Source organism: Aedes albopictus, chromosome 3, assembly GCF_035046485.1.
Source record: "Aedes albopictus strain Foshan chromosome 3, AalbF5, whole genome shotgun sequence".
Classification (NCBI taxonomy): domain Eukaryota; kingdom Metazoa; phylum Arthropoda; class Insecta; order Diptera; family Culicidae; genus Aedes; species Aedes albopictus.
The window spans coordinates 206,546,369-206,570,672 of NC_085138.1; the positions used below are offsets into that span (position 1 = coordinate 206,546,369).

Here is a 24,304-nt window from a genome sequence, read left to right on the forward strand (position 1 = left end):
GCCGAAAAGGTCTTTAGGCCGAAAAGGTCTTTAGGCCGAAAAGGTCTTTAGGCCGAAAAGGTCTTTAGGCCGAAAAGGTCTTTAGGCCGAAAAGGTCTTTAGGCCGAAAAGGTCTTTAGGCCGAAAAGGTCTTTAGGCCGAAAAGGTCTTTAGGCCGAAAAGGTCTTTAGGCCGAAAAGGTCTTTAGGCCGAAAAGGTCTTTAGGCCGAAAAGGTCTTTAGGCCGAAAAGGTCTTTAGGCCGAAAAGGTCTTTAGGCCGAAAAGGTCTTTAGGCCGAAAAGGTCTTTAGGCCGAAAAGGTCTTTAGGCCGAAAAGGTCTTTAGGCCGAAAAGGTCTTTAGGCCGAAAAGGTCTTTAGGCCGAAAAGGTCTTTAGGCCGAAAAGGTCTTTAGGCCGAAAAGGTCTTTAGGCCGAAAAGGTCTTTAGGCCGAAAAGGTCTTTAGGCCGAAAAGGTCTTTAGGCCGAAAAGGTCTTTAGGCCGAAAAGGTCTTTAGGCCGAAAAGGTCTTTAGGCCGAAAAGGTCTTTAGGCCGAAATGGTATTTTGGCCAGGTCTTGACCAAATGACCTTGTTCTATATCTGAATTATTCGGCTTAATGACCTTTACAGCCTAATGACTTTTGCCACCTAACGTCCTTTTTTGGCCTAATTACCTACTCGGCCTTATGCATTTTTCGGCCTAATGACCTATTTTGCCTAATGACCAACAAAGCATACAACTGATTAAGCTTTTGTATTAATTATAAATGACGAGAAATATTGATATTACATATTGAAATGAAATATGTTTAGAAATACAGGTCGGACTCGATTACCCGGGGGTTCAATTAACCGGGGGCTCGATTATCCGGAAAAAAATGGCTCGATTATCCGGGGACCAAAAAATTTTCCTATTTTGCGCAATTTTAGATGACAATATGTCAAACAATGTAGCAAATGTCAAATATAACACCCATAAATCATATTCAGTCTATTTGAGATTTATTTTTATTATGCAGATTTTTTGGCTAAAATTCTATTCTCAACTAAGGACTATAACATCATTCAAGCTTGCTTCTATGTTTAACGGACTGGTTTTGGTTGATATGTAAATCTTAAAAATAAAATATAACAAATATGGTTCAATTATCCGGAAATTCGATTATCCGGGTGATTTTTTTTCGGAGTCACTCGGATAATCGAGTCCGACCTGTACAACCATGCCTTCCTCTGCTTGTCACTTTTTTATCAGCTTACTCAATAACTCATTAACACATTTATTCAAAACAGTCACTCACTTACTCATCAACCCATTAATAAACCAACTCACTTATTATCAAATCACTCGCTTATCAACTTACTCATTTACTCATCAACCCACACACTTACCAAATCTCACTCACCAAGTCACTCACTAACTCTTCAATTCACTTACTCTGTTGATCTCTCATCAATTGATTTATTGATTGCTTGTTCAGTACCTCCAGCAGTTCGTCTTCGATTTGGTTTTAACCCAAATGTGTTCTTTTTATTTTCTAAATAGGCGATTACTAAGTCGCTCACTTACCGACTTACTAATACAATCAAATTATGGGGATAACATATTGAAATAAAAAGTGAAACTCATCAACTCACTTACCAACAATATTTCAAGCTTGCTTAAATTCTGAAAATTTTCACATATACCGGTCATTCAATTCAGCAACTTCTTTGTCATTCATTATATTGGATCGGCTGCGTCATGCTTCACGACATTTGAGCCTCTTAATTAAGTTAAAACGTGTATGTTTGGTTTATGAGCTCAACGCGCATTGCAGCAATATTTGAATTTAGATTGAAACTACAAGTTGCGAAGAAATAACAGTTGAAAACAAGTTTCGTTCCAGCTGGAGCGTAATGTCAACATAAAAGAAGAGTTTATACCATGCAGTATTAAAATTGCCATGTTATTAGGTGAAGTAAGTTACTAAAAATGCTTAATGTATCGGTTTTACGTAGACATTTTATAGTAGGACTGTTATGCGTAGAATTTCAGTTGTGGGACAGACATGCATAGAAATTCAACAGTGCGACAATTTGACTTGACATGCTTTTCATTGGGTCTTCGAACAAAATATGTTATTTTTTGATGTTATATGAAAATATAGAGTGTATCAAACAATTGTCCGTACAGCAATTGTTTGGGCAACATAATTTTTCATTTAAATGATCATAACTTTTTAATACATCAATCAAATACGCTGGAATTTTGATCAATCATGAACCATATAAGGACTGTACAATTTATAAAACGGAAAACTTTACAAGGCTATAAAAAGAAGACACGTAGTTCAATTTTTACCACCTTTGCTTCGTTGTTCAGTATATCATCTTTCATTTTAGTAATGATTTTTGAATCGAAAAAAAAAAATGTTTCATTTCAGATGTTAAATGAGGTGAATTTTACGATTGCTGAAAATTGAAAATATGTATATATAAAATTACTGTTCACATATACTATATCGATTTTAATATAAGAATAGTATGTGCCATGCTGCAGCAGCATGAGTAATAAGCATTCTGGCGAAGTTTAAACTCAATTGGAAAATTAGTTGTTGAAATATTAAAGTCTCAAGTGAGACTCGATTTTCTGATTAAAATTCAATTGTAAAGCAAAAAGGGCATGAACATATTCAATAAGCATATTTTTTATACATCTAGTCGAAAGTAGGAATAATGTGGTCTCAAATGCAGAAAACTGCTTCTTAATAGCATTGCTGGTTTGGTTACTGTATGCCATTACAGGCACAGTAATCAAAACAGTTTCGTTCTTTGAAGGTTCTTCCAAATAACAATGCAACCTAATACAAATTTTACATAACAATGGTGTTGGAAATAAAAAAAATACAATCGATTGTTATTTAATAAGGTATACAATAACATAGGATCAACTTTATTGAAAATAAATAATAACAAGAGTCGAAAATCTGCATTAATGGAGCAAAAAGTATGCATTTTTTTACTATGACCATCTTTATTGATTAATTTTTTGATTAAGAATGCAATTATAGTTATTTATGTAATGAGTTGCAAAAAGTTGATTTTTTCAGCACGAGTCGTACATTTGAGTTGCATTATGAACATTATACAACTATTTTTCATTATGCAACTCATTTCAGTGGCATAATGAACCAGTTCGGAGAAATTGGTTATTATAATACCAAAATGAGTTAGATAAAATATAAATTATGATACTGAATTGCATAAAAGTATTTTTGTCTTCTGCATCATTCAGAAAACAATATTCTTTTATTCTGGACAAATTTTTAGCCGAATCCGTTGTGCTATTACATCACAGGACTTAAATAAATAGGTTTTATGCAATTCAGTATCATAACTTACATTTTATGTAACTCATTTTGGTATCATAATGGCCATTTTTTCTGAACTGGCTCATTATGCAACTGAAATGAGTTGCATAATGAAAAATAGTTGTATAATGTTCATAATGCAACTCATTTGAGTTGCATTATGAACATTATGCTACTCAAATGGGTTGCATTATTAAAAAATCATTGCATAAAATTTTGTATGGAACTCGTTGCAAAACTCGATTTTTTCAGCACTCTTCGTATTTATCCAACTCGGCAAGCCTCGTTGGATAAATGTACGACTCGTACTGAAAAAATCAACTTTTTGCAACTCGTTACATAAATAACTATTAATAATTTCTTTGTAAACAAGGCAACTTGTTGGCAACAAGCTGGAGGCTGCTTGGTGCATTATTAGTAACCAACTATTGAGCTTTACCTTTAGTAGAATAGTATAAGATTCCAATCCATTAAAAACTTCATGAAAATATGCATGTTTAGTATGTGGAAAGTTATGTCGAATTTCGAGAAATGGGTTTTTATTGATGCTTTACGAAAACCGTTTCAGTTACACAATAAAGAACATTTTGCTTAATGTTATATTTTTCCTACATTTGAGAATAGCTATAGAAAGTTATGCAAAAAACTGATAATGATTTTATTGAAAAATAAAAAAGATATCGCACAAGCAAGTTGTCCGTTTTATAAATTGAACAGTCCTTACTAAAGCTCTATTGGTAAAATTTTGAGCGAGATCGAATAAGTTTTCTGAAAGTTATAGAACTTTTAGTAAAACCTATTAGATTTGTGAACACATTTTCTAAACATTATATCTCAGTATGTACTCGATGAAACTTTTTCATTTTTTCCCTGATACAGCTTATACCTAAGGCTTTCATATGCAGCTTCGTTTGAGGTTTTATTTTCACTACAAAAAATATGAAAAATCTGTATATGTTCAGAGTGTCATTTGGAAATTTATCATATTTTGATCAATAAAAGTGCCAAGTGTTTTCAACGTTTTTAAACTCTCTTACTGTAAAGTTTTTATGCAGGACCTATTCAACTACATATGAAGAGAAGGTCCTTTGTATTTTTCGTTCAGTTAATGCACTTTTATTAATGGAAAACGTTTGGCAGGTTATATGTGCAAAATATGATAAATTGTTAAACATCGTCAGTTACATGTAATAAATTACATAAATTTTTAATTACATTAATTACATAAGTTTTCAAACATCGTCCGTCAGTTAAACATGTAGTTACATAAGCACATTTTTATTTTTTTTTTTTGTAGTAAATATAAAACCTCTAATGTAGCTGCATATGAAAGCCTTAGATATCAACTGTAACACAAAAAAAAAATAGAAAAAGTTTCATCGAGTACATAGATATAATGTTTTAAAAATGTGTTCAAAAACTTATAAGTTTTACTAAAAGTTCTATAACTTTCAGAAAACTTACTCGATCTCGCTCAAAATTTTACTAATGGAGCTTTAACCGTTATGTGTCCGACAAACTTTTTGCTTTTTTCTACACCGTGCTTTTCAAATGGGCGCTGGGTACCCGGGTACTCTGTCGGCCACATAAGGGTTAATATATGATTCATTATTGGTCAAAATTTCAGCGTTTTTGATTGACGTATAAAAAGTTATGAACATTTGAATGAAAAATTCTTTTGACCAAAAAATTGCTGTGCGGACAATTGTTTGATATACTGTACGTATGAATAGAGCGCCTGGTGCGAAAAAGTCAAAATCGTCAGAAAGTAACATGAGACAACTATGCTTTGAACGGCAGTTCACTACTGTGCAGTAGTGACTGTAGGTAGATGTAAGGAATGCGTTTAATAGTGATGTAGTATTGCTAATTCTTTTGACTCCGCATACACGGGGTGTGATATCTCGTTTTCATTAGGGGTCTACTGACCAACACGAGTTGAACTGCGGACTGTGAACTGTGTATCTGTATTCAAGGGTCTGGGATTTTATAGCCCTCTCTTAGTTTATAAGAAAGTTTATATTATAATCAAAAAGTATAGGGTAAAAGCTCTCATTAATGTCTCGAAAGGGCCTGGCCCCGACTGCCTCCGTTACTTGTTCAACATTGTACGTATCCGCTCGCTTCTCGTGTGACAATTTTATTCAACCGATCGATCATCGGGAAATGTTTCCCCACGGCTTGGAAATTGGCATCCATTTTACATCTCACGCAACGATATTGAGAACTATCGTGGGATCTCCATTCTCAGCTGCTTACCGAAAAATTTCGAAAATTGATGCACGATGTACTCTACCAGTCCATCAAGAGTAACATCTTCGTTGATCAACACGCTTTTATGAAAAAGCGACCGGCTACAACAAATCTGGTAAGTTACGAGTCTGTCTCAACCCTTATTAATAACATGGAGAAAGGGAAGCAAATCGACGCTGTGTATGTTGATTTTGTTACAGCATTGATAAGATGCCGCATGTTCTTGCAATATCAGAAGAATTGGACTTCCATCGGTTGACCCAATGGATCCTGTCGTACCAGCGGGGGCAGTTCACGTATTCTAGGGGAACAAATCTCAATATGCCAAGATGGGTAAAATGGCCTAACTCATAAATTCATTAATGAATAAATAAAATGTGATGTCAATTTCTTGATTTTGCTTTGGCTGACCAAGCCATGTGGGAAATTACACTGTTGAAAATGCTTTGAAATGCATGTGCACAACAGAACAAACAACAAATACAGAACATGTGCTCAATGAATAAATTGAGATTTGAATTATAAAAAGAGATCCACGTACTCCAGTGAGACTCGAACTCACAATTCTTAATTCGCTAGGCGGGCGCTTCTATTCCTTCAAGCTACCGAGTTACTCGACTATCTCCGTCGCCAGTAGGCCTAGAACTGAACTCGATTCCACAGTTGCACATGGTTATCTTCTTTTCACAATCCAAACCTCCTTCGGATGGGATTAGATGAACATCTAACACATACACTGTTGTACACATGCGTGTCAAAGCGGGAGAGGAAATTATTTTTAACTAGCTGTCCCGGCAAACTTTGTCTTGCCAAGCTGTGGTTGTTTGACAACTGTTGAGGTCATTGCAGCAACGCACTCTAGATTGATTTAATTTTGATCACGCTTAATTTGTTCCCTGCTCATAAAAAAAATCAGTACTTTATATTTTTTTTTACTTTTCTAGTGGATTTTCGTAACTTTTTGTACATATAAACACAGCCACCACGAATACGAATCGAACCATGCAAGAGTCATGCTGATCGGTCCACCCGTTCTTGAGTTTTGTTGCCTCAAAGGAACTTCAAACTCATTTTTATATATATAGATAGATATAGATAGATATAGGGCACTGCACTGTTTTGATTTTGCATGGGGTTTTGACGTTTCTTGGCCTTGTTGTTTACAAGATTTCTGTAAGAGTGAAAGAGAAGGAGAGAATTTTGTGCAGTTCCCTATAGACTAGCTGTCCCGGCATACGTCGTACTACCTGCCTACTGTGTTTTTTGACATGCAGCTTTGTGGGCTGCAAAACGGTGAGTCGATAAGGAGAGCGTCCAATATAGCTCTGGTCCTCACAAGTTCCTACCTCATGCTTCCACGGGACAAGCGATGACAAAGACCGCCAGCTAAGAGTTGTGTGCTTAGCTGGTAGTGCAGCCTGGGCACTGTTGTCCTTCTGACTTCAGCTAGATTGAGGAGGTACGATCCGAGTGTCTGTTCACCAAGGAGGTGCGGCTCAAACAGCGTCTGTTCTGGCATCCAGCGGCTGAGTAAGAAACGCTGCACCACGCCCAGCTAGATCCAAGGTGGTAGCCCCATCAGCGTGGTCGTCCCAGTGTTGGTTGGGACGTTAAACAGAACTGGCACGATGGCCCTCCGGCGAGACAGGAGTGTTGGCGTAGGCCCAATAAGCCACCCGTAAAAACCCCCTTTCCGAATAACATAGGAGAAAATACGACTCGATACAATCGGCAAAGACCCACGCGACGAAATAAGGACTACGATTGGAAACTTGGAACATGGAATTGCAAGTCACTAGGTTTCGCAGGATGTGACAGGATAATCTACGACGAACTACATCCCCGCAACTTCGACATCGTGGCGTTGCAGGAACTTTGTTGGACTGGACAGAAAGTGTGGAAAAGCGGCATCGAGCGGCTATTGCGCACAAACCACAAAATTTTATTCCCACCTTTGGGTTTCCGCGCCGAAGACCCAGCGCCAGATTCGGCGACAAAGAAAACTGACAGCAGCCGCCGGACAGTTGGCAATCCTGATATTTGACGGCGGCCGCCCGGTAATCATGGGAGTGGATTGTTGTCACGCAAATAGATCTTTTCGCTGAAAATGCATGGGTATTGAGTTATTGTTGACAGATTTTCTGCAGTGTTAGTGTGAAATTCAGCGATTTTCTGTATCGCGTAAGCCTTCGGTGGAAGAAAACGTCATGTTGTTCAGCGAAGCAAGGAAAATTTTCAGTAAAAAAAAGCAATACCTTCTACCAAAGCTGTGGCACCACCAATGAACTGGGAACAGGATTTATAGTGTTGGGCAAGATGCGACAACGTGTGATCGGGTGGCAGCCGATCAACGCAAGGATGTGCATGTTGAGAGTTAAGGGCCGTTTCTTCAACTACAGCATCATCAACGTCCACTGCCCACACGAAGGGAGACCCGATGACGAGAAAGAAGCGTTCTACGCGCAGTTAGAGCAAACATACGATGGTTGCTCGCCGCGTGACGTGAAAATCGTTGTCGGCGACATGAACGCGCAGGTAGGAAGGGAGGAAATGTACAGACCGGTAATCGGGCGAAACAGCCTGCACGCCGTATCGAATGATAACGGCCAGCGATGCGTAAACTTTGCAGCCTCCCGTGGTATGCCCAGACAACCAGTAATCGTAAAACATGTTGCATAAGATGATAAAGTGGAGGCCATATACGTGCATGCCTCCATTTAGGCGCATGTTAAATGTACGCATATCGCCTCCACTTTAACATCTTATGCAACATATTTTACGATCACTGGTTGACTGGGATGGTAGTCCGAAGCACCTTCTTCCCCGCAAAGACATCCACAAAGCCACCTGGAGATCACCCGACCATCAAACAGAAAACCAAATCGACCACGTTCTAATCGACGGTAAATTCTTCTCAGATATAACCAACGTCCGCACATACCGCAGTGCGAATATAGATTCGGATCACTACTTAGTCGCTGTATGCATGCGCTCAAAACTTTCGACAGTTATCACAGCAACTTCGTATCGTAGAAGTGGCTCAAGAATACGCGCAGCAGTTAGCAGTGGCCCTACCAACGGAAGAGCAGCTTGGCGCAGCTACACTTGAAGATGGCTGGAGGGACATCCGATCCGCCATAGGTAGTACCTCGGTTACAGCACTAGGCTTCGCGACTCCGAATCACAGAACCGACTGGTACGACGGCGAATGTGAACAGTTGAAAAACGAGAAGAATGCAGCATGGGCGAGAATGCTGCAACACCGTACGAGAGCGAATGAGGCACGTTACAAACAGGCTCGGAACAGGCAGAACTCAGTCTTCCGGATGAAGAAGCGCCAGCAGGAAGAACGAGATCGCGAAGCGATGGAAGAGCTGTACCGCGCTAAGGACACACGAAAGTTCTACGAGAAGCTGAACCGCTCGCGCAGAGGCTTTGTGCCACAAGCCGACATGTGCCGAGATAATCACGGGAATATTCTCACGAGCGAGCGTGAGGTGGTCGAGAGGTGGCGGCAGCATTACGATGAGCACCTCAATGGCGACGTTGCAAGTACCGAAAGTGGCGTGGTAACAGATCTAGGAGTATGTGCACAGGACGAAAGACTTCCGGCCCCGGACCTTCAAGAGATTGAGGAGGAGGTTGACCGGTTGAAAAACAACAAAGCCGCTGGAGCAGATCAACTACCAAGCGAGCTTCTAAAATACGGTGGAGAAGCACTGGTGAGAGCACTACACTGGGTCATTACCAAGATTTGGGAGGAGGAAGTATTACCAGAGGAATGGATGGAAGGTATCGTGTGTCCCATCTACAAAAAGGGCGACAAGTTGGATTGCGGGAACTACCGCGCGATCACACTACTGAGCGCTGCCTACAAGATACTCTCTCAAATTTTATTCCGCCGTCTATCACCGATTGCAAGAGAGTTCGTGGGGCAATATCAGGCTGGATTTATGGGTGAACGCGCTACAACGTACCAGATGTTCGCCATCCGCCAGGTGTTGCAGAAATGCCGCGAATACAACGTGCTCACACATCACTTGTTCATCGATTTCAAATCGGCGTATGATACAATCGATCGAGAACAGCTATGGCAGATTATGCACGAATACGGATTCCCGGATAAACTGATACGGTTGATCAAGGCGACGATGGATCGAGTGATGTGCGTAGTTCAAGTATCAGGGACACTCTCGAGTCCCTTCGAATCTCGCAGAGGGTTACGGCAAGGTGATGGTCTTTCGTGCTTGCTGTTCAACATTGCTTTGGAGGGTGTATACGAAGAGCGGGGATAAACACGAGTGGGACGATTTTCACGAAGTCCGTTCAGCTGCTTGGTTTCGCCGATGATATTGATATAATTGCTCGTAAATTTGAGACGATGGCGGAAACGTACATCCGACTAAAGAGTGAAGCCAGGCGAATCGGATTAGTCATTAATGTGTCGAAGGCAAAGGGTTCCAGGGAGGAATCACCGCGCCCGCCACCTCGAATTCATATCGACGGTGATGAAATCGAGGCGGTTGAAGAATTCGTGTACTTGGGCTCACTAGTGACCGACGACAACGACACCAGCAGAGAAATTCAGAGGCGCATTGTGGCAGGAAATCGTGTCTACTTTGGACTCCGCAGAACTCAACGATCGAATAAAGTTCGCCGTAACACGAAGTTAACCATCTACAAAACGTTGATTATACCGGTCGTCCTTTATGGGCACGAAACATGGACCCTACGTGCAGAGGACCAACGCGCCCTTGGAGTTTTCGAACGGATGGTGTTGCGTACCATCTACGACGGAGTGCAGATGGAAGACGGGACTTGGAGAAGGCGAATGAACCACGAGCTGCATCAGCTGCTGAGAGAACCAACCATCGTCCATACCGCGAAAATCGGGAGGCTACGGTGGGCGGGTCACGTCATCAGGATGTCGGATAGCAACCCGACTTAAATGGTTCTCGAGAGTCATCCGACCGGTACAAGAAGACGTGGAGCGCAGCGGACTAGGTGGGTCGACCAAGTGGAGGACGATCTGCGGACCCTACGCAGAGTGCGGAACTGGAGACAAACAGCCATGGACCGAGTGGAATGGAGGCGGCTACTATGTACTGCAGAGACCACCCCGGCCTTAGCCTGACCGGTAAGTAAGTTTGTGGAAAAATGTCCCGCAAAACGGAATTTCAAACTTTGTCGTTTTCGATGCGTTCCCGGTCGATTTTCCCAATTATTTTTTTTCGTACGAACACGTCGGAGCCCTGCACAAATGAACCACTGAAAGAATGGTGTGGATCCGTTGGGCCGTTTTCGAGCCTATTCGTGACATACAAACACCATTCCATTTTTATTTAGGTATATAGATTGTCAAGAGCTTCGGGCACCGTCTCCCAATCACTTATTGGTATGACAATTAGTGTACAGCCGGACTCTCGACGGGTCGGTCCTCGGCCGACTGACTACGGTAAGGGCGACCGTAGCACCTTGCAAATGTCAATTTCTTGATTTTGCTTTGGCTGACCAAGCCATGTGGGAAATTTCACCGTTGAAAATGCTTTGACATCCATGTGCACAACAGAACATGTGATCGATGAATAAATTGAGATTTGAATTATGAAAAGAAATCCACGTATTCCGGTGAGACTCAAACTCACGACTCACAATTCGCTAGACGGGCGCTTCTATTCCTTCAAGCTACGGAGTCACTCGACTATCTCCGTCGCCAGTAGGCCTAGAACTGAACTCGATTCCACAGTCGCACATGGTTATCGTCTTTTCACAATCCAAACCTCCTTCGGATGGGATTAGATGAACATCTAACACATACACTGTTGTGCACATGTGTGTCAAAGCGGGAGAGGAAATTATTTTTAATTGTCAAGAGCTTCGGGCTGTGGAATAGAGTTCGAGTTCAGAGCGGCCTGGTTCATGGCGAAGCAATATTCATCGCCCTTCGCATTTTTCATCGCTGTTCAGCAACACTGGTGCGCAGAAGACAGCAAAGCAACATCATAAAGAAGCAGACGTCACCCTCTACTCGCTTACCATCGATTACCTTTTTAACGATTGATTCAAATATTCGGCAATTGGTCAATTGGGTTTTTAAATTAAGAAAAATGTATGGATTTTCTTATTTTATACAAAAGAGCACCTTTTTCTGAACCACCATGATTTTTTTCAGATTTTTAGAACTTCATTTTGGTACCTAAAATCGCTTTCGAAGAGATTTTTCGAAATCACCTTTTGACAGCTGGCCAACTGCTTGACAGCTTCGCACAGTACAAAATGCGACGAGGGGTGATTCGACAAATCGCTCCTATACAAACTTCAAACTGATTTTTAAATAGATTCTCGGGCACCAAAATTCATGAAAATTTGGATTTCGGTTCAGTTTTGCATGCAGATTCTGAACATGGAATTATCTCAACACCGCTAAAGAAGCCAATTGCTCCTGTTTGACGTTTTCTCACTACCGCCATCTAGTGGTGGCTTGTCCAAGCACGGTATGATTAGCATTGGGCGATTTCGATTTCGTGACGATGAATTTTAATATAATTTGTTCTAAGTGTTACGTCTGTAGGGGTTCAGTGAGGTGGGAAGTGTGCAATATTAAAAAAAACGTGAATCTCGACGGAACGAACCCTATGTGTTCTATGTCGGTCGTAAAGCAAACAAATTAACCGGATTTTTTGAAAATCGTACTCCGACCTGAAGTAACCGGCCATCAGGACCTGAGACATCGGGTCTGCAGATAAAGTGGGAAACGTTATAAAGAATTCCATGGACGGGGTTTTCTATTACGAATGAAACACGACGTTGCTTGTGTCATGGCAGAAATGAAACTGTTTATTCGTGTTCCTTATAATACATGTTATACCGCCTGCAGTAGATGATTTGTTCTCTGCTGAGAGAATCTCTCTATGAGAGTTTACCGTAGGATGGGTATTGCCTATCTTGACATAACAACTCCTTCACCCTTAGAAGGAGGTTTATATTTATCTTGTATTTTTACAATTTATTTGTTAGTTAAATACACACATCTGAGTTTTTTTTTATTATTGGAAATATTGAAATATCTGAATCGAGTAATTTCAATAACTTTTCTTTCTTCTGATATCACCTAAATGTGAGGTGCAAATAATACTTTTTAACTAAATGATCGGAAAAACTGAAACATGCAATTCGATAGCATATTGTTAACCTCCAGCTATAAAAATCATTACAATCCGTTGGATCTCTCCCTCATTCTTTCAAACAAATACTTTTTCAATGACTCCGTATCTAAACCTGTACTGTAGTAACCGTTTTTGCTTTGAACGTCCATTCAAATTAACAACTCCTATACATCAAAACGTTCCGCTGCACACACTCTCACAAAGTTTACAAATTATGTTTCATCGGGGATTACCCTTCGTTAAAGTTTGATTTTAAAACTAAATACACAAACGAAATTAAAAGTACCTTATAAAACCACAAAAAGAAATCACAAAAAATAGGTATAGACTTCTTCACATCAAAATGCAATAAACTAAACATAAATAAGATAAAACACCGGGTCGATTCACGTTTTACAAAAATAGTCATTCACTAGCAACAATCACCGCAACGGTTCAGGGTTTACAGTAGCAGTCAAATTACACATCTTAATATTAATTCTACTGCTTACAAAAACAAACGTACAGATGAAAAAACCGATGCTGATGATATTCGCCGCTCTGTCGTGAACTCCAACTTAGGTTTCCGATCCGCATTGCAACGTCTACTGCCACCCAAAACGTCCAAAACACCTTGCAGCACAGGCAACAAATGCCATCGGGGCAAGATGAAGCTCTTCTTCTGTGTAGCCAGTAACAATCCATAAAACCGATGCATGCATGCAAGGTCGATGTAGTTCGCTCATAGTGTGATACTGGTACTACGATAGAGCCAAAAGCGTCGAATGGAGCCGCATTGTCCTCGTAACAAAATGGCAATAGTTTATTGTGCTTGGATGATCTCTTTTCGCCCGCCACTGCAATGCACACAATGCGGGAAACGGAGAAAAAAAAACCAGCCATAGATAAAGTTTGCACCGCGGAACAAATTTAACCCTTATGTGGCCGACAGGGTACCCGGGTACCCAGCGCCCATTTAAAAAGCACGGTGTAGAAAAAAGCAAAAAGTTTGTCGGACACATAACGGTTAACACAATTTTCCGTCTAACGTGAAACAAAATGAACATAAACCTCTGCTGGTACAGGGTCACAAAATTTGCCTTCTACGCAAACAACACAAAGAAAAAAATCATGCCAAAATGCATTTGCACGGGGTCATGAAAATAGTTGCACGCACGATATAAAACTTTTTTTTATAGATTTTTATGCACATCCCATCCTCGTCGCCAACTGAAGTAACCGGCCATCAGGACCTGAGACATCGGGTCTGCAGGTAAAGTGGGAAACGTTATAAAGAATTCCATGGACGGGGTTTTCTATTACGAATGAAACACGACGTTGCTTGTGTCATGGCAGAAATGAAACTGTTTATTCGTGTTCCTTATAATACATGTTATACCGCCTGCAGTAGATGATTTGTTCTCTGCTGAGAGAATCTCTCTATGAGAGTTTACCGTAGGATGGGTATTGCCTATCTTGACATAACACGACCGTTGAGCTCGGCTTATACCTTCCAAAGCGATGTCGAAGAGTAGACATTGGGATATGTCATCTTGTCGCAGTTCCCAGTGAGATTCGAATGAACTGAATAGCTCACCATAAACCCGGAATGCATTTACGGCATTTGTGGAAATAAATACGTGTATCTTTACAATTTTTCAAACAATTTCTGCAACAGTGCGCTAATTTAAAGGAGGCTTATCTTCTGTCGATATAAATATCATGAAAACAAGTCCTAATACAATACAGATATCCAAACTGTTGGGATATTTACAGCAATACAATAAATTTTTAATTTTCATTTTACTTTTTAGGTATGGTTTCAAAACCGAAGAGCAAAATGGAGGAAAAAAGAACACACCAAAAAAGGCCCAGGAAGACCCGCACACAATGCTCACCCCCAGTCATGTTCCGGAGAACCCATCCCTCCCAATGAGCTACGAGCAAGAGAAAAGTAAGTATACAACGACTTTAAACTGTACATGCTTAAACTGTTCAGAACTAAAATGTGTGAGATGTACTCACAAGTAGATAGGTAATATCCCAACCACGCTAAATAAGTATAAAACCTAAGTACGCAAGGTCAAATATTTGACAAGGAAGGAACTCAAGAAACAACATTAGTTTGACACTAATGAAAATTCGATCGAGTCAAACAAAATGTTTGAGCATTGGTGTCTTTTTGGACAAATATTTGACCCTGCGTGATAACAGCTTAACAGCTACATAAACATTCACAAATCAGCTTTTAGGGGAATTGGGGGTAATATAAACACCCTAAGCGTTTGTCGTCTTTTCCAATAGAAATATGACAAAATCTTCCTTTTTTACCCTGTTACATCGTAGATGGTAATACATTCTAAGAGTTCTGGAAGAAAATATTGATGAGAAATACAGTTTTCTTACATTATTTTCGATTGCAAAAAAGGCAAGAAAACAGAGTCATGAAAAATAGTGTGGGTAAAATGAACAATCGATGGTGGTAAAATGAACATGTCTTCAAAAACTAGCTTAAATGTTTAATTTCGATATATTCAAGTGTAGGTTAACAAATTCAATGTAAACTTTATATGCTCCACTTTTAAAACTTTTGATATAAAATTTGGAATGTTTCGGAGTCATTATTTGTGAAAAATGTACTAAAATAAGCGGTTTTTAGGATAAAAATCTTATTTTATAAGCGTAAAAGATTTTTTTTCTTAACGTTTTTGCTCTAGTTGTGTCATAATATGTATTCTAGATTTCAATATACCGAGATTGCACTAAATTTTATAAAAATGGATAAAGTTTGAACCAGCTGTTCATTAGCGTGGTTCAAAAAATCGTCTTTGCTCCACACCGCTTATTCGATTCGTAACCAGATTCTAAGCCTTCTCCCAAAAAATGAGCTGATTTGATTGAAAATTGAGAGTGCACAAGCCCTTCAAAGTTTGCATGGGAATTACTATGGGAAAAGGACGTTTTTCATTGAATTGATCATAGCATTTTCCCAAGTGCCCTAGAGTGTTAGTTGACCCTTAGTTATCCTAGGCTACTCTAACAGCTACAACTTTGCCGAAGACCACATTCAAATCGAGCGGCTCATTAATTAGTTATCGATTTTTATCCAGAATGAAAATCTTTGATCATGATGATTACACTATTCGACGGGCATCACTGCAGTTTGCCTTGGAACATAGTAGCCATGATTTATGTGTGCTATCTTTAGCGCCATGTGCAGCAATGTTGCCTGGCTGGGAAGCTGAACGATCACTGTTAAAGTTTCTGCAGTTGGATAAAAATCGATAACTAATTAATGTGGCGTCCGATTTGAATGTGGTCTTCGGCAAAGTTGTAGCTGATGGAGTAGCTTAGAAGTACCAAGGGTCAACTAACACTCTAGGGCACTTGTGGAAATGCTACGAACAATTGAATGAAAAATATCATTATCCCATAGTAATTCCCATACAAACTTTGAAGGGCTTGTGCACTCTCAATTTTCAACCAAATCAGCTCATTTTGTAGGAGAAGGCATAGAATCTGGTTACGAATCGAATAAGCGGTGTGGAGCAAAAACGATTTTTTGAACCACGCTACTGTTCATTTTACCCCCAAGTCGTGCTGGTTTTAAAGTTGTTTTTTTTTTTTCAACTGAATATTGTCTTTTTGTGGAATATAACATTACATATGCCATAATCTGCAAAAAATATACGAAAGGACCTTAATTCAGATAAGTTCAATTTTACATCAGAGCACATTTATTTTTGACGTGGTTTTTGAACTTTTCGATATAATCAAGTGTTTTATCTAATTTTAAGTTCAAAATCTGCAGAAGTATAATAATTGGCTTCTTTAGCGGTGTTGAGATAATTCCATATTCAGAATCTGCATGCAAAACTGAGCCGAAATCCAAATTTTCATGAATTTTGGTGCCCGGGAACCTATTTAAAAATCAGTGTGAAGTTTGTATGGGAGCGATTTGTCGAATCACCCCTCGTCGCATTTTGTACTGGGCGGAGCTGTCAAGCAGTTGGCCAGCTGTCAAAAGGTGATTTCAGCGGGGCAGCGCGGACGTCAACCACGAATAGATGAGCCGTAGTCCACATGAATTTGACATGTTTGGGAAATTGACAGATCTGGGATGTGAACGACATTTGCGAATTAGTCATTACCATAAGTTATTACTTAAGTAAAACGTGTAAAACTAGCAAAAGGTTATCAAAATTTTAGCGTGCAATCGTTCGAAATTACACGACAACGCGAAGATAGCAAATAAATCAGTAAGAAATTGTGTAATGCATCGATTTACAGCACAAACAATTTTGGACGTGTTTTTGTTGTGAGCTACGGGGATTTTGGCTTTCGCTGCCCCCCTGGGTGATTTCGAAAAATCTCTTCGAGAGCGATTTTAGGTACCAAAATGAAGTTCTAAAAATCTGAAAAAAATCATGGTGGTTCAGAAAAAAGTGCTCTTTCGTATAAAATCAAAAAATCAATACATTTTTCTTAATTTAAAACCCCAATTTACGCTATCACACAGTATCCAATCATTAAAACATTCAGAAATACGCTAATTGCTGTAAAACACCACCCTGTTCATTTCCCCCCCCTGTTTACCCACAATTACCCTACACTGTTCTGGATGTAAAAATTCTATATATTTGTAACTTGATGGACTGTAAAGTTTAATAGCAAATATTTCGGTCAATCACGGGGTAGCAATTACGCATTTTGCGGTCATCTATGCTCATGCTCATGTAAAAGTTACTTAGCTAATTTGGTTTGGGGCTGTTCATAAACCACGTAGACCGAAATTTGACCATCTCAGATCCCCCCCCTCCCCCCTCGTAGACTTTTGTCCATACAAAAATTTTAAAATTTGTATGGAGCGTAGACTTTGGTCAGACCCCCCCCCTCCTCCCAAAAAGTCTACGTGGTTTATGAACGGCCCCTTTGGTTCTCTCAAATCGAGCCCTACACCACCAAACCTAACCTCAAAATGGTTGACAATTCTCAGGTCATTTTGACAGATCACACACATGCACGAAGAAGACAAAAGTAGTTACTACTTTACCGACCTTATTGTTGTCCTTTTCATGCTCGTGTTACACTTGTCAAAATGACCTGAGAACTGTCAGTCATTTGGAGGTTAGGTTCTTTGGTTTAATATAGAATTACCAAAACTAGAATACTGAACACAATAGAGTTTTGCATAGAAATTTAACCACAATTTTCTCTCCGAGAGAGAAAAGAACGGCAACGAATGGGAATCAAAGCAAACCACCGGAAAATGTCAAAATTCGCGTGAGAGGGAAAAGGAAGGGACGAACGAGAATGAACCGAACGTTCATTCGTGACGTCACCTTGCAGAATTCTATAATCGTATTAAAATGCGTGACCGGCGTTTGTGATATAATTGCACTGAATGACATGCACCGCAAAACATCCGGTTGGATGACGTCTCTCAGCCTCGCTGTCGAATGACAGTCGAGAGTGAAGGCGAATGAATCATTTTACGAAACGACAACAATGTTGATGATGATATTGATTCTGGTTGTAGAATATGGCAAATTAAATTTCAAATTTTTTGTTTCGTAGATTGAGATGAAAAATCCGTAGATTTTCCGTAATTTTCAGTAGGCTTCCGTAGAAAACCCAGGGTTTCCGTAGGTTTTTTCTACGGATCCGGGTACAAGGGGCTCAAATCCGCATACCTACGGAAATTTCCGTAGATCTGGCAACGCTGTGTATACGCCGAGCAAAGTTTATGAGTAGTGTTGTACAACGACGCGTGTCCTGAATATTACATATAACTAAAGTATTATTTTTTTTTTCAGAGCGCGTCGACGGAAAAAGTTGACGAAAGCACTAGAGCGCCAAGCTAGGAAGCTACGTGCAAAAGGAATCACTGTTGATCTAGACGTACTGAAGGCAGAATACATTTCTCAACATCGAAACAACTCTAGCTCAGATAGTGAAGGTGGGGTCGACGATGATGACGATGAAGATCCGATTGACGTAGTTGGCGGAGGAGAATCCAATGAGACACCAGAAGACTGTTTAATGGAAAGGCGTGACAGTATTGATGACGCTCTAGATGAGAATACCGATACCCATAGGAATAGTATGAGGCCAAATCCATTTAGCATAGAATCACTGCTATACAATAGTACGTGAAAAGACACTGCAAACTAATTTAGTTTCCTACCAATACCTTATTTCAGATGCTACCAATGTGTACAAGAATTCAATAATTTAAGTTATTAAATTAAATGATTTTGTTACATGCCGTAATTCCTGTGACATATTCAATAATCGGAATTTAAAACCCCATTTTATTTATTTGTAAAGAAAGAAGGACCTCGTACACTGAAAATAATCGACACGCCTCATGTTCTTTTACACGTTGATGTATCTTTAAAAACACAAGCTATATAAACGTTGATTCAGATCTTGAATAGTTTAGATTTTATACCATGATTTTATCGTGTTTGTTAATCCTTTTATCTATCGATAACACGGAGAAAAATAATTAGTAAACTCAAATGAATTTCAGATTGTGTCGTAACGAAAGATGATTTTGAATTCACATCTTGACGCTACTACAATAGTAACCAGAATGCCCATGTTCGGTTTCCGCCGAGCTCACGCTGCTACTTCGTATCCATCGACTCGGCTAGACTCGGAGCTTCCTTGTCCAAGCCACCCAACTACCGTTCCCGTTCTCGCATCGGGCTCGGATCGATGTGCTGTCTCGCTTCAGACCGATGCAGCAAACCTTCGTCAAGTTTTGCTGTTCTATGCCGTTTCCACGCTGATTCGTCAAGGGATGTCGCAAATATTATGCATGTATCGCTTTTCGATACACACAGAACTAAATTCAACAAAGTGAATTAATATTCTAATCCTACCCACTACAATATTCCTCTTCTCTACTCTTGAACTACCATTTAATCAAATTCAATCCAAATCTCATGCAAGTCCAATCCTATGCACATCTTATTCCAATGCAAATCTAAATCCTAGTAAAACCTAATATAAGTTCGATTCAAATTCAAATCCAATTCAAATCCAATCCAATTCAAATCCAATCCATATGAAATCCAAATCCAATCCAAATCCATTCCAAATTCAATCGAAATTCAATCGAAATCCAATGCAAGTCCAACTCAAATCCAAATCCAATCCTAATCCAATCCAACCTAATTCAAATCCAATTCAAATCCAATCTAAATCCAATCCATATCGAATCCAAATACAATCCATATCCAATCCAAATTCAATCGAAATCCAATTCGAATCCAATCCAAATAAAACCCAACTACAATTCAAATCCAATCCAAATCCAATTTGAATTCAATCTATATCCAATCCGAATCCAATCCAAATTCCAACTCTAATCCAAACCCAAATCAAATCCAATTCAAAACCAATCCAATCCAAATCCAATCTACATCTAGTTCAAATCCAATTCTAATCCAAACCAAATTCAAATCCAATCAAATCCAAATACAATCCAAATCTAATCCAAACCCAATTCTAATCCAATCCAATCCAAATCCAATCCAAGTTCAATCGAAATCCAATTGAAATGTAATTCAAATCCAATTCAAATCCAATCCAAACCTAATCCAAATTCAATTTAAATCCTATCCAAATCTAATTCAAATCCAATCCAAATCCAATTTAAATCCAATACAAATCCAATTCAAATCTAATCCATATCAAATCCAAATACAATTCAAATCCAATCCAAATTGAATAGATATCCAATCCGAATCCAATCCAAATCCAATCCAAGTCAAATCCAATCCAAATCTAATCCAAATTTAATCCAGATCCAATTCAAATCCAATCTAATACAAATACAATTCAAATCCAATCCAAATTCAATAGATATCCAATCCAAATTCAATAGATATCCAATCCAAATCCTATCCAAGTCAATTCCAATCCAAATCTAATCCAAGTCCATTTCAAATCCAAATCTAATCCAAATCCAATTAAAATCCAATCCAAATTCAATCGAAATCATATCCAAATCCATTCCAATCCAATCCAAATTCAATCCTGATCCAAATCCGATCCAAATTGAATCCAAATCCAATTCATATCTAACCCAAATCGAATCCAATTTCAATTCTATTCCTGTAAAATTTCAACCTGTATTCTATTGAAATTCCAATCCAGATCCAATAATTCAATCCGAATCCAATCAACATCTAGTTCAAATCCAATTTCAATCCATTCCAAATCCGATTCATATTCGAATCCACTCTAATTTCATTGGAATGCCAATGTAAATTAAATCCGATTCCAATTGAAATCCAAATCCAATACAATCCAATAAGCTAAACTGAGACTAATCCAATTCAAATCCAATCCAGTTTTAATCCAAATCTAATCCAAATCAAATTTATGTCCAATCCTAAACTAACGCTAATCCGATAAAAATACCCAATTAAAATCCAATCCAATTTCAATATTATTCCAAATTTCCAAATTCCAAATTTAGTCCAGTTGCTATCCGAATCTTGTTTTAATCCTTTAGTTTTAATTTGTTCTTACACGCCCAAATTTTATTAATATGTTTTTTTCTATTGTTCAATTTTTGTTTCTATTTGACATTTTATTGGACAACTTCCTCGTGTGTTTTGCCATTCCTTTGTTCGCTCTTTTCTCGACCTTTTTCTCAAGGTATGTCAATCTCTATTATTTTCATTTCCTTGTTCAACTCATTTTTTTTTTAAGATGTCGCATTTTTTTCCAAGTCAAAGCATTTTTTTCCTTTCTCTTTTTCCACCTAATTTTTTTTTTGCTTTTTCTCACGCTTCATTTTTTTTCCAAGCCATCTTTTTTTTTTGCTTTTTCTCTCCATTCATTTTTTTTCTCCAAGCCATTTTTTTTGCTTTTTTTCTCGCTTCATTTTTTTTCCAAGCCATCTTTTTTTTTGTTTTTTTTTTTTGCTTTTTCTCTCTCGCTTTATCTTTTTTTCTCCAAGCCATCTTTTTTATTCTTTTTCTCTCGCATCATTTTTTTTTGCTTTTGTCTTGCTTCATTTTTTTTTCCATGACATCTTTTCTTTTTTTCTCTCGCTGCATTATTTTTTTCCCATTCCATCATATTTTTTTTCCAAGCCATTCCCTTTTTTTGCTTTATTTTTCTCGCTGCATTATTTTTTTTTCCAAGACATGTCCTTTAGATTTTTTCTCTCGCATCATTTTTTTTCTCAATTCATTGCTTTTTGTCCTCGCTTATTTTTTTCACGGCGTCGCAATTTTTTTTCCAAGCCCTATCACCTTTCTCGCGCTTTCTCCCACTTCACCCATTTCTTTGCTCACGATCAATTTTTTTTTTGTTTGCTCCCATTTTCACACTTCTTGTTCCCAAGCCATCTAATTCCTTTCCGCCCTTCTTGTATGCTTCCCTTCATGACACCATCGCAACCCCTTCCAAATGCTAGCCTTTAGCGATCACTGATCCACACTTCCCACAATTGATTCCTACCACACGCCCATCCTTAGCCCACTACAAATTCCCTTTCAAATTTTACAATCACTCCGCAACTCCATGCATCAACCAATAAAAAGTATTCTCAAACGCGATAGCACTTTAAAAAATTAAATATTCACCAAAAGTTTCACAAAAAGGTACTACCGGCTGTGCCATTGTCGTAACGAAAGATGATTTTGAATTCACATCTTGACGCTACTACAATATTGTCTATCCGGTTGGAATCAAGACCGACATTCAATCAAACATTGACATTTTCTTGGTACACAAGTGTCGCAACTGTTTCGCATCTAGTGCGCTGTGTTGCTGACAACAACGGGAAGGATGCGCACTACTTTTGATATGATTAAAAAATGTCGTGAGTTGGGTCACGTCGCGACTTGATTGTGCGAAGTCCGGTTTGGTGGCGGCCCGACAATAGTAACCAGAATGCCCATGTTCGGTTTCCGCCGAGCTCACGCTGCTACTTCGTATCCATCGACTCGGCTAGACTCGGAGCTTCCTTGTCCAAGCCACCCAACTACCGTTCCCGTTCTCGCATCGGGCTCGGATCGATGTGCTGTCTCGCTTCAGACCGATGCAGCAAACCTTCGTCAAGTTTTGCTGTTCTATGCCGTTTCCACGCTGATTCGTAAAGGGATGTCGCAAATATTATGCATGTATCGCTTTTCGATACACACAGAACTAAATTCAACAAAGTGAATTAATATTCTAATCCTACCCACTACAGATTGGTTAAACCGGATTTTTATGTTGAATTGGGCACAAACAAAATATTGGTTTGATCATACTACCTGCGGTAGTTGTTTCAACCGTTTTGTTTGTTGTTTTCAACTACCGTTGTTTTTCAATTTTACTAAACAAACTATATATTTTTTTCACGCAGCTGAAAGATCATCCATAGAGAGATCGAAAACGACCATTCACTAATTTTTGCCCAAAATGCAGATGGCTTGCTGACTTGCGATTCACGGCAGTGCAATTTTCATCAAAAAAATAAATTTATTTGCAATTTTTATGAAACATTTTTTAGTTTTGCTTTTGCTTATATGATTACGGTGCGATGCGTTGTCGTCCAGGAAAGCCGCTGTTAAAATAAATCATTTGGTCTTCGAATTGCCGGCGAACTTTACGGAGATTCTTAGCGCTGCTGGTGTCGTGGTGGGTTTTTGGGTTTTGTGGTATGAAAGGGCCGCAAAAATATCGTGGCCCTTGGGTTTCGTATGCGCCGCACCAGTTTTCCAGTGAAGAGCAGAGTTTATGGTTTTTCGTTCAGCTCTGCTGGTGAGTTCTGAAATTCTCTAAGACTGCGAAGTTTATCTAAGTCCGCCGAAAACCGGGATAATGATGTTTTGCGAATATGGACTTATCCACCGATGAACCGAATTCATCGCGGTCCGAGAATTTTGACACTAGAGCGGGGTCTGTTCCAATCAGAATCGTCCAATTCTGATTGGAAACGGCCCCGCTCTAGTGTCAAAATTCTCGGACCGCGATGAATTCGGTTCATCGGTGGATAAGTCCATAGACGAGTGCACCGATGAACATTGAGTTCACTGAGCCTGAATTTTTTTGACAGCACAGCGGGGTCGACTCTCAGCAACTTCTACTCAGAGACGCATCACCAAAATGCGCTAATAATTTTTTTCTTCGATTTCTTACATGAATTTCCTTTTAAACTGATGCTTATGCATGTAGTTACTGCCCTAGCCCATATTTTTACAACTTCATCGCGAAAACTAGATGCAATAAATTAAACAAATTTTCAGCTGGGTAGAAGTTGTTGAGAGTCGACCCCGCTGTGGTGTCAAAATTCGCGGCCCGAGTGAACTTTCAGTGGGCGGTGCACTCGTCTATTTTGTATAGTTTTTCTTTCGTTGTGCAATGGACTTATGCACCGATGAACCGAATTCATCGCGGTCCGAGAATTTTGACACTAGAGTGGGGCCGTTTCCAATCCGAATTGGACGATTCTGATTGGAACAGATCCCGCTCTAGTGTCAAAATTCTCGGACCGCGATGAATTCGATTCATCGGTGGATAAGTGCATTTGCGCGCCGGGCAGTTACGCGCAGCTCCACTCCAGT

The 24,304-nt window shown here is 39.2% G+C and overlaps 1 protein-coding gene across 1 annotated transcript in view; it reads left to right on the forward strand.

Moving 5' to 3' along the window:
• The window catches only part of LOC109432771 (homeobox protein unc-4), a 182,643-nt gene extending 159,049 nt beyond the window's left edge, over positions 1–23,594 (forward strand). The window contains exons 3-4 of the mRNA XM_062858721.1: positions 14,540–14,679; positions 18,542–23,594. Of these exons, the coding sequence (XP_062714705.1) occupies positions 14,540–14,679; positions 18,542–18,881 (480 nt within the window). The 3' untranslated portion in view covers positions 18,882–23,594. The remainder of the gene's footprint in view (positions 1–14,539; positions 14,680–18,541) is intronic.
• The last annotated feature ends 710 nt before the right edge of the window (positions 23,595–24,304 follow it).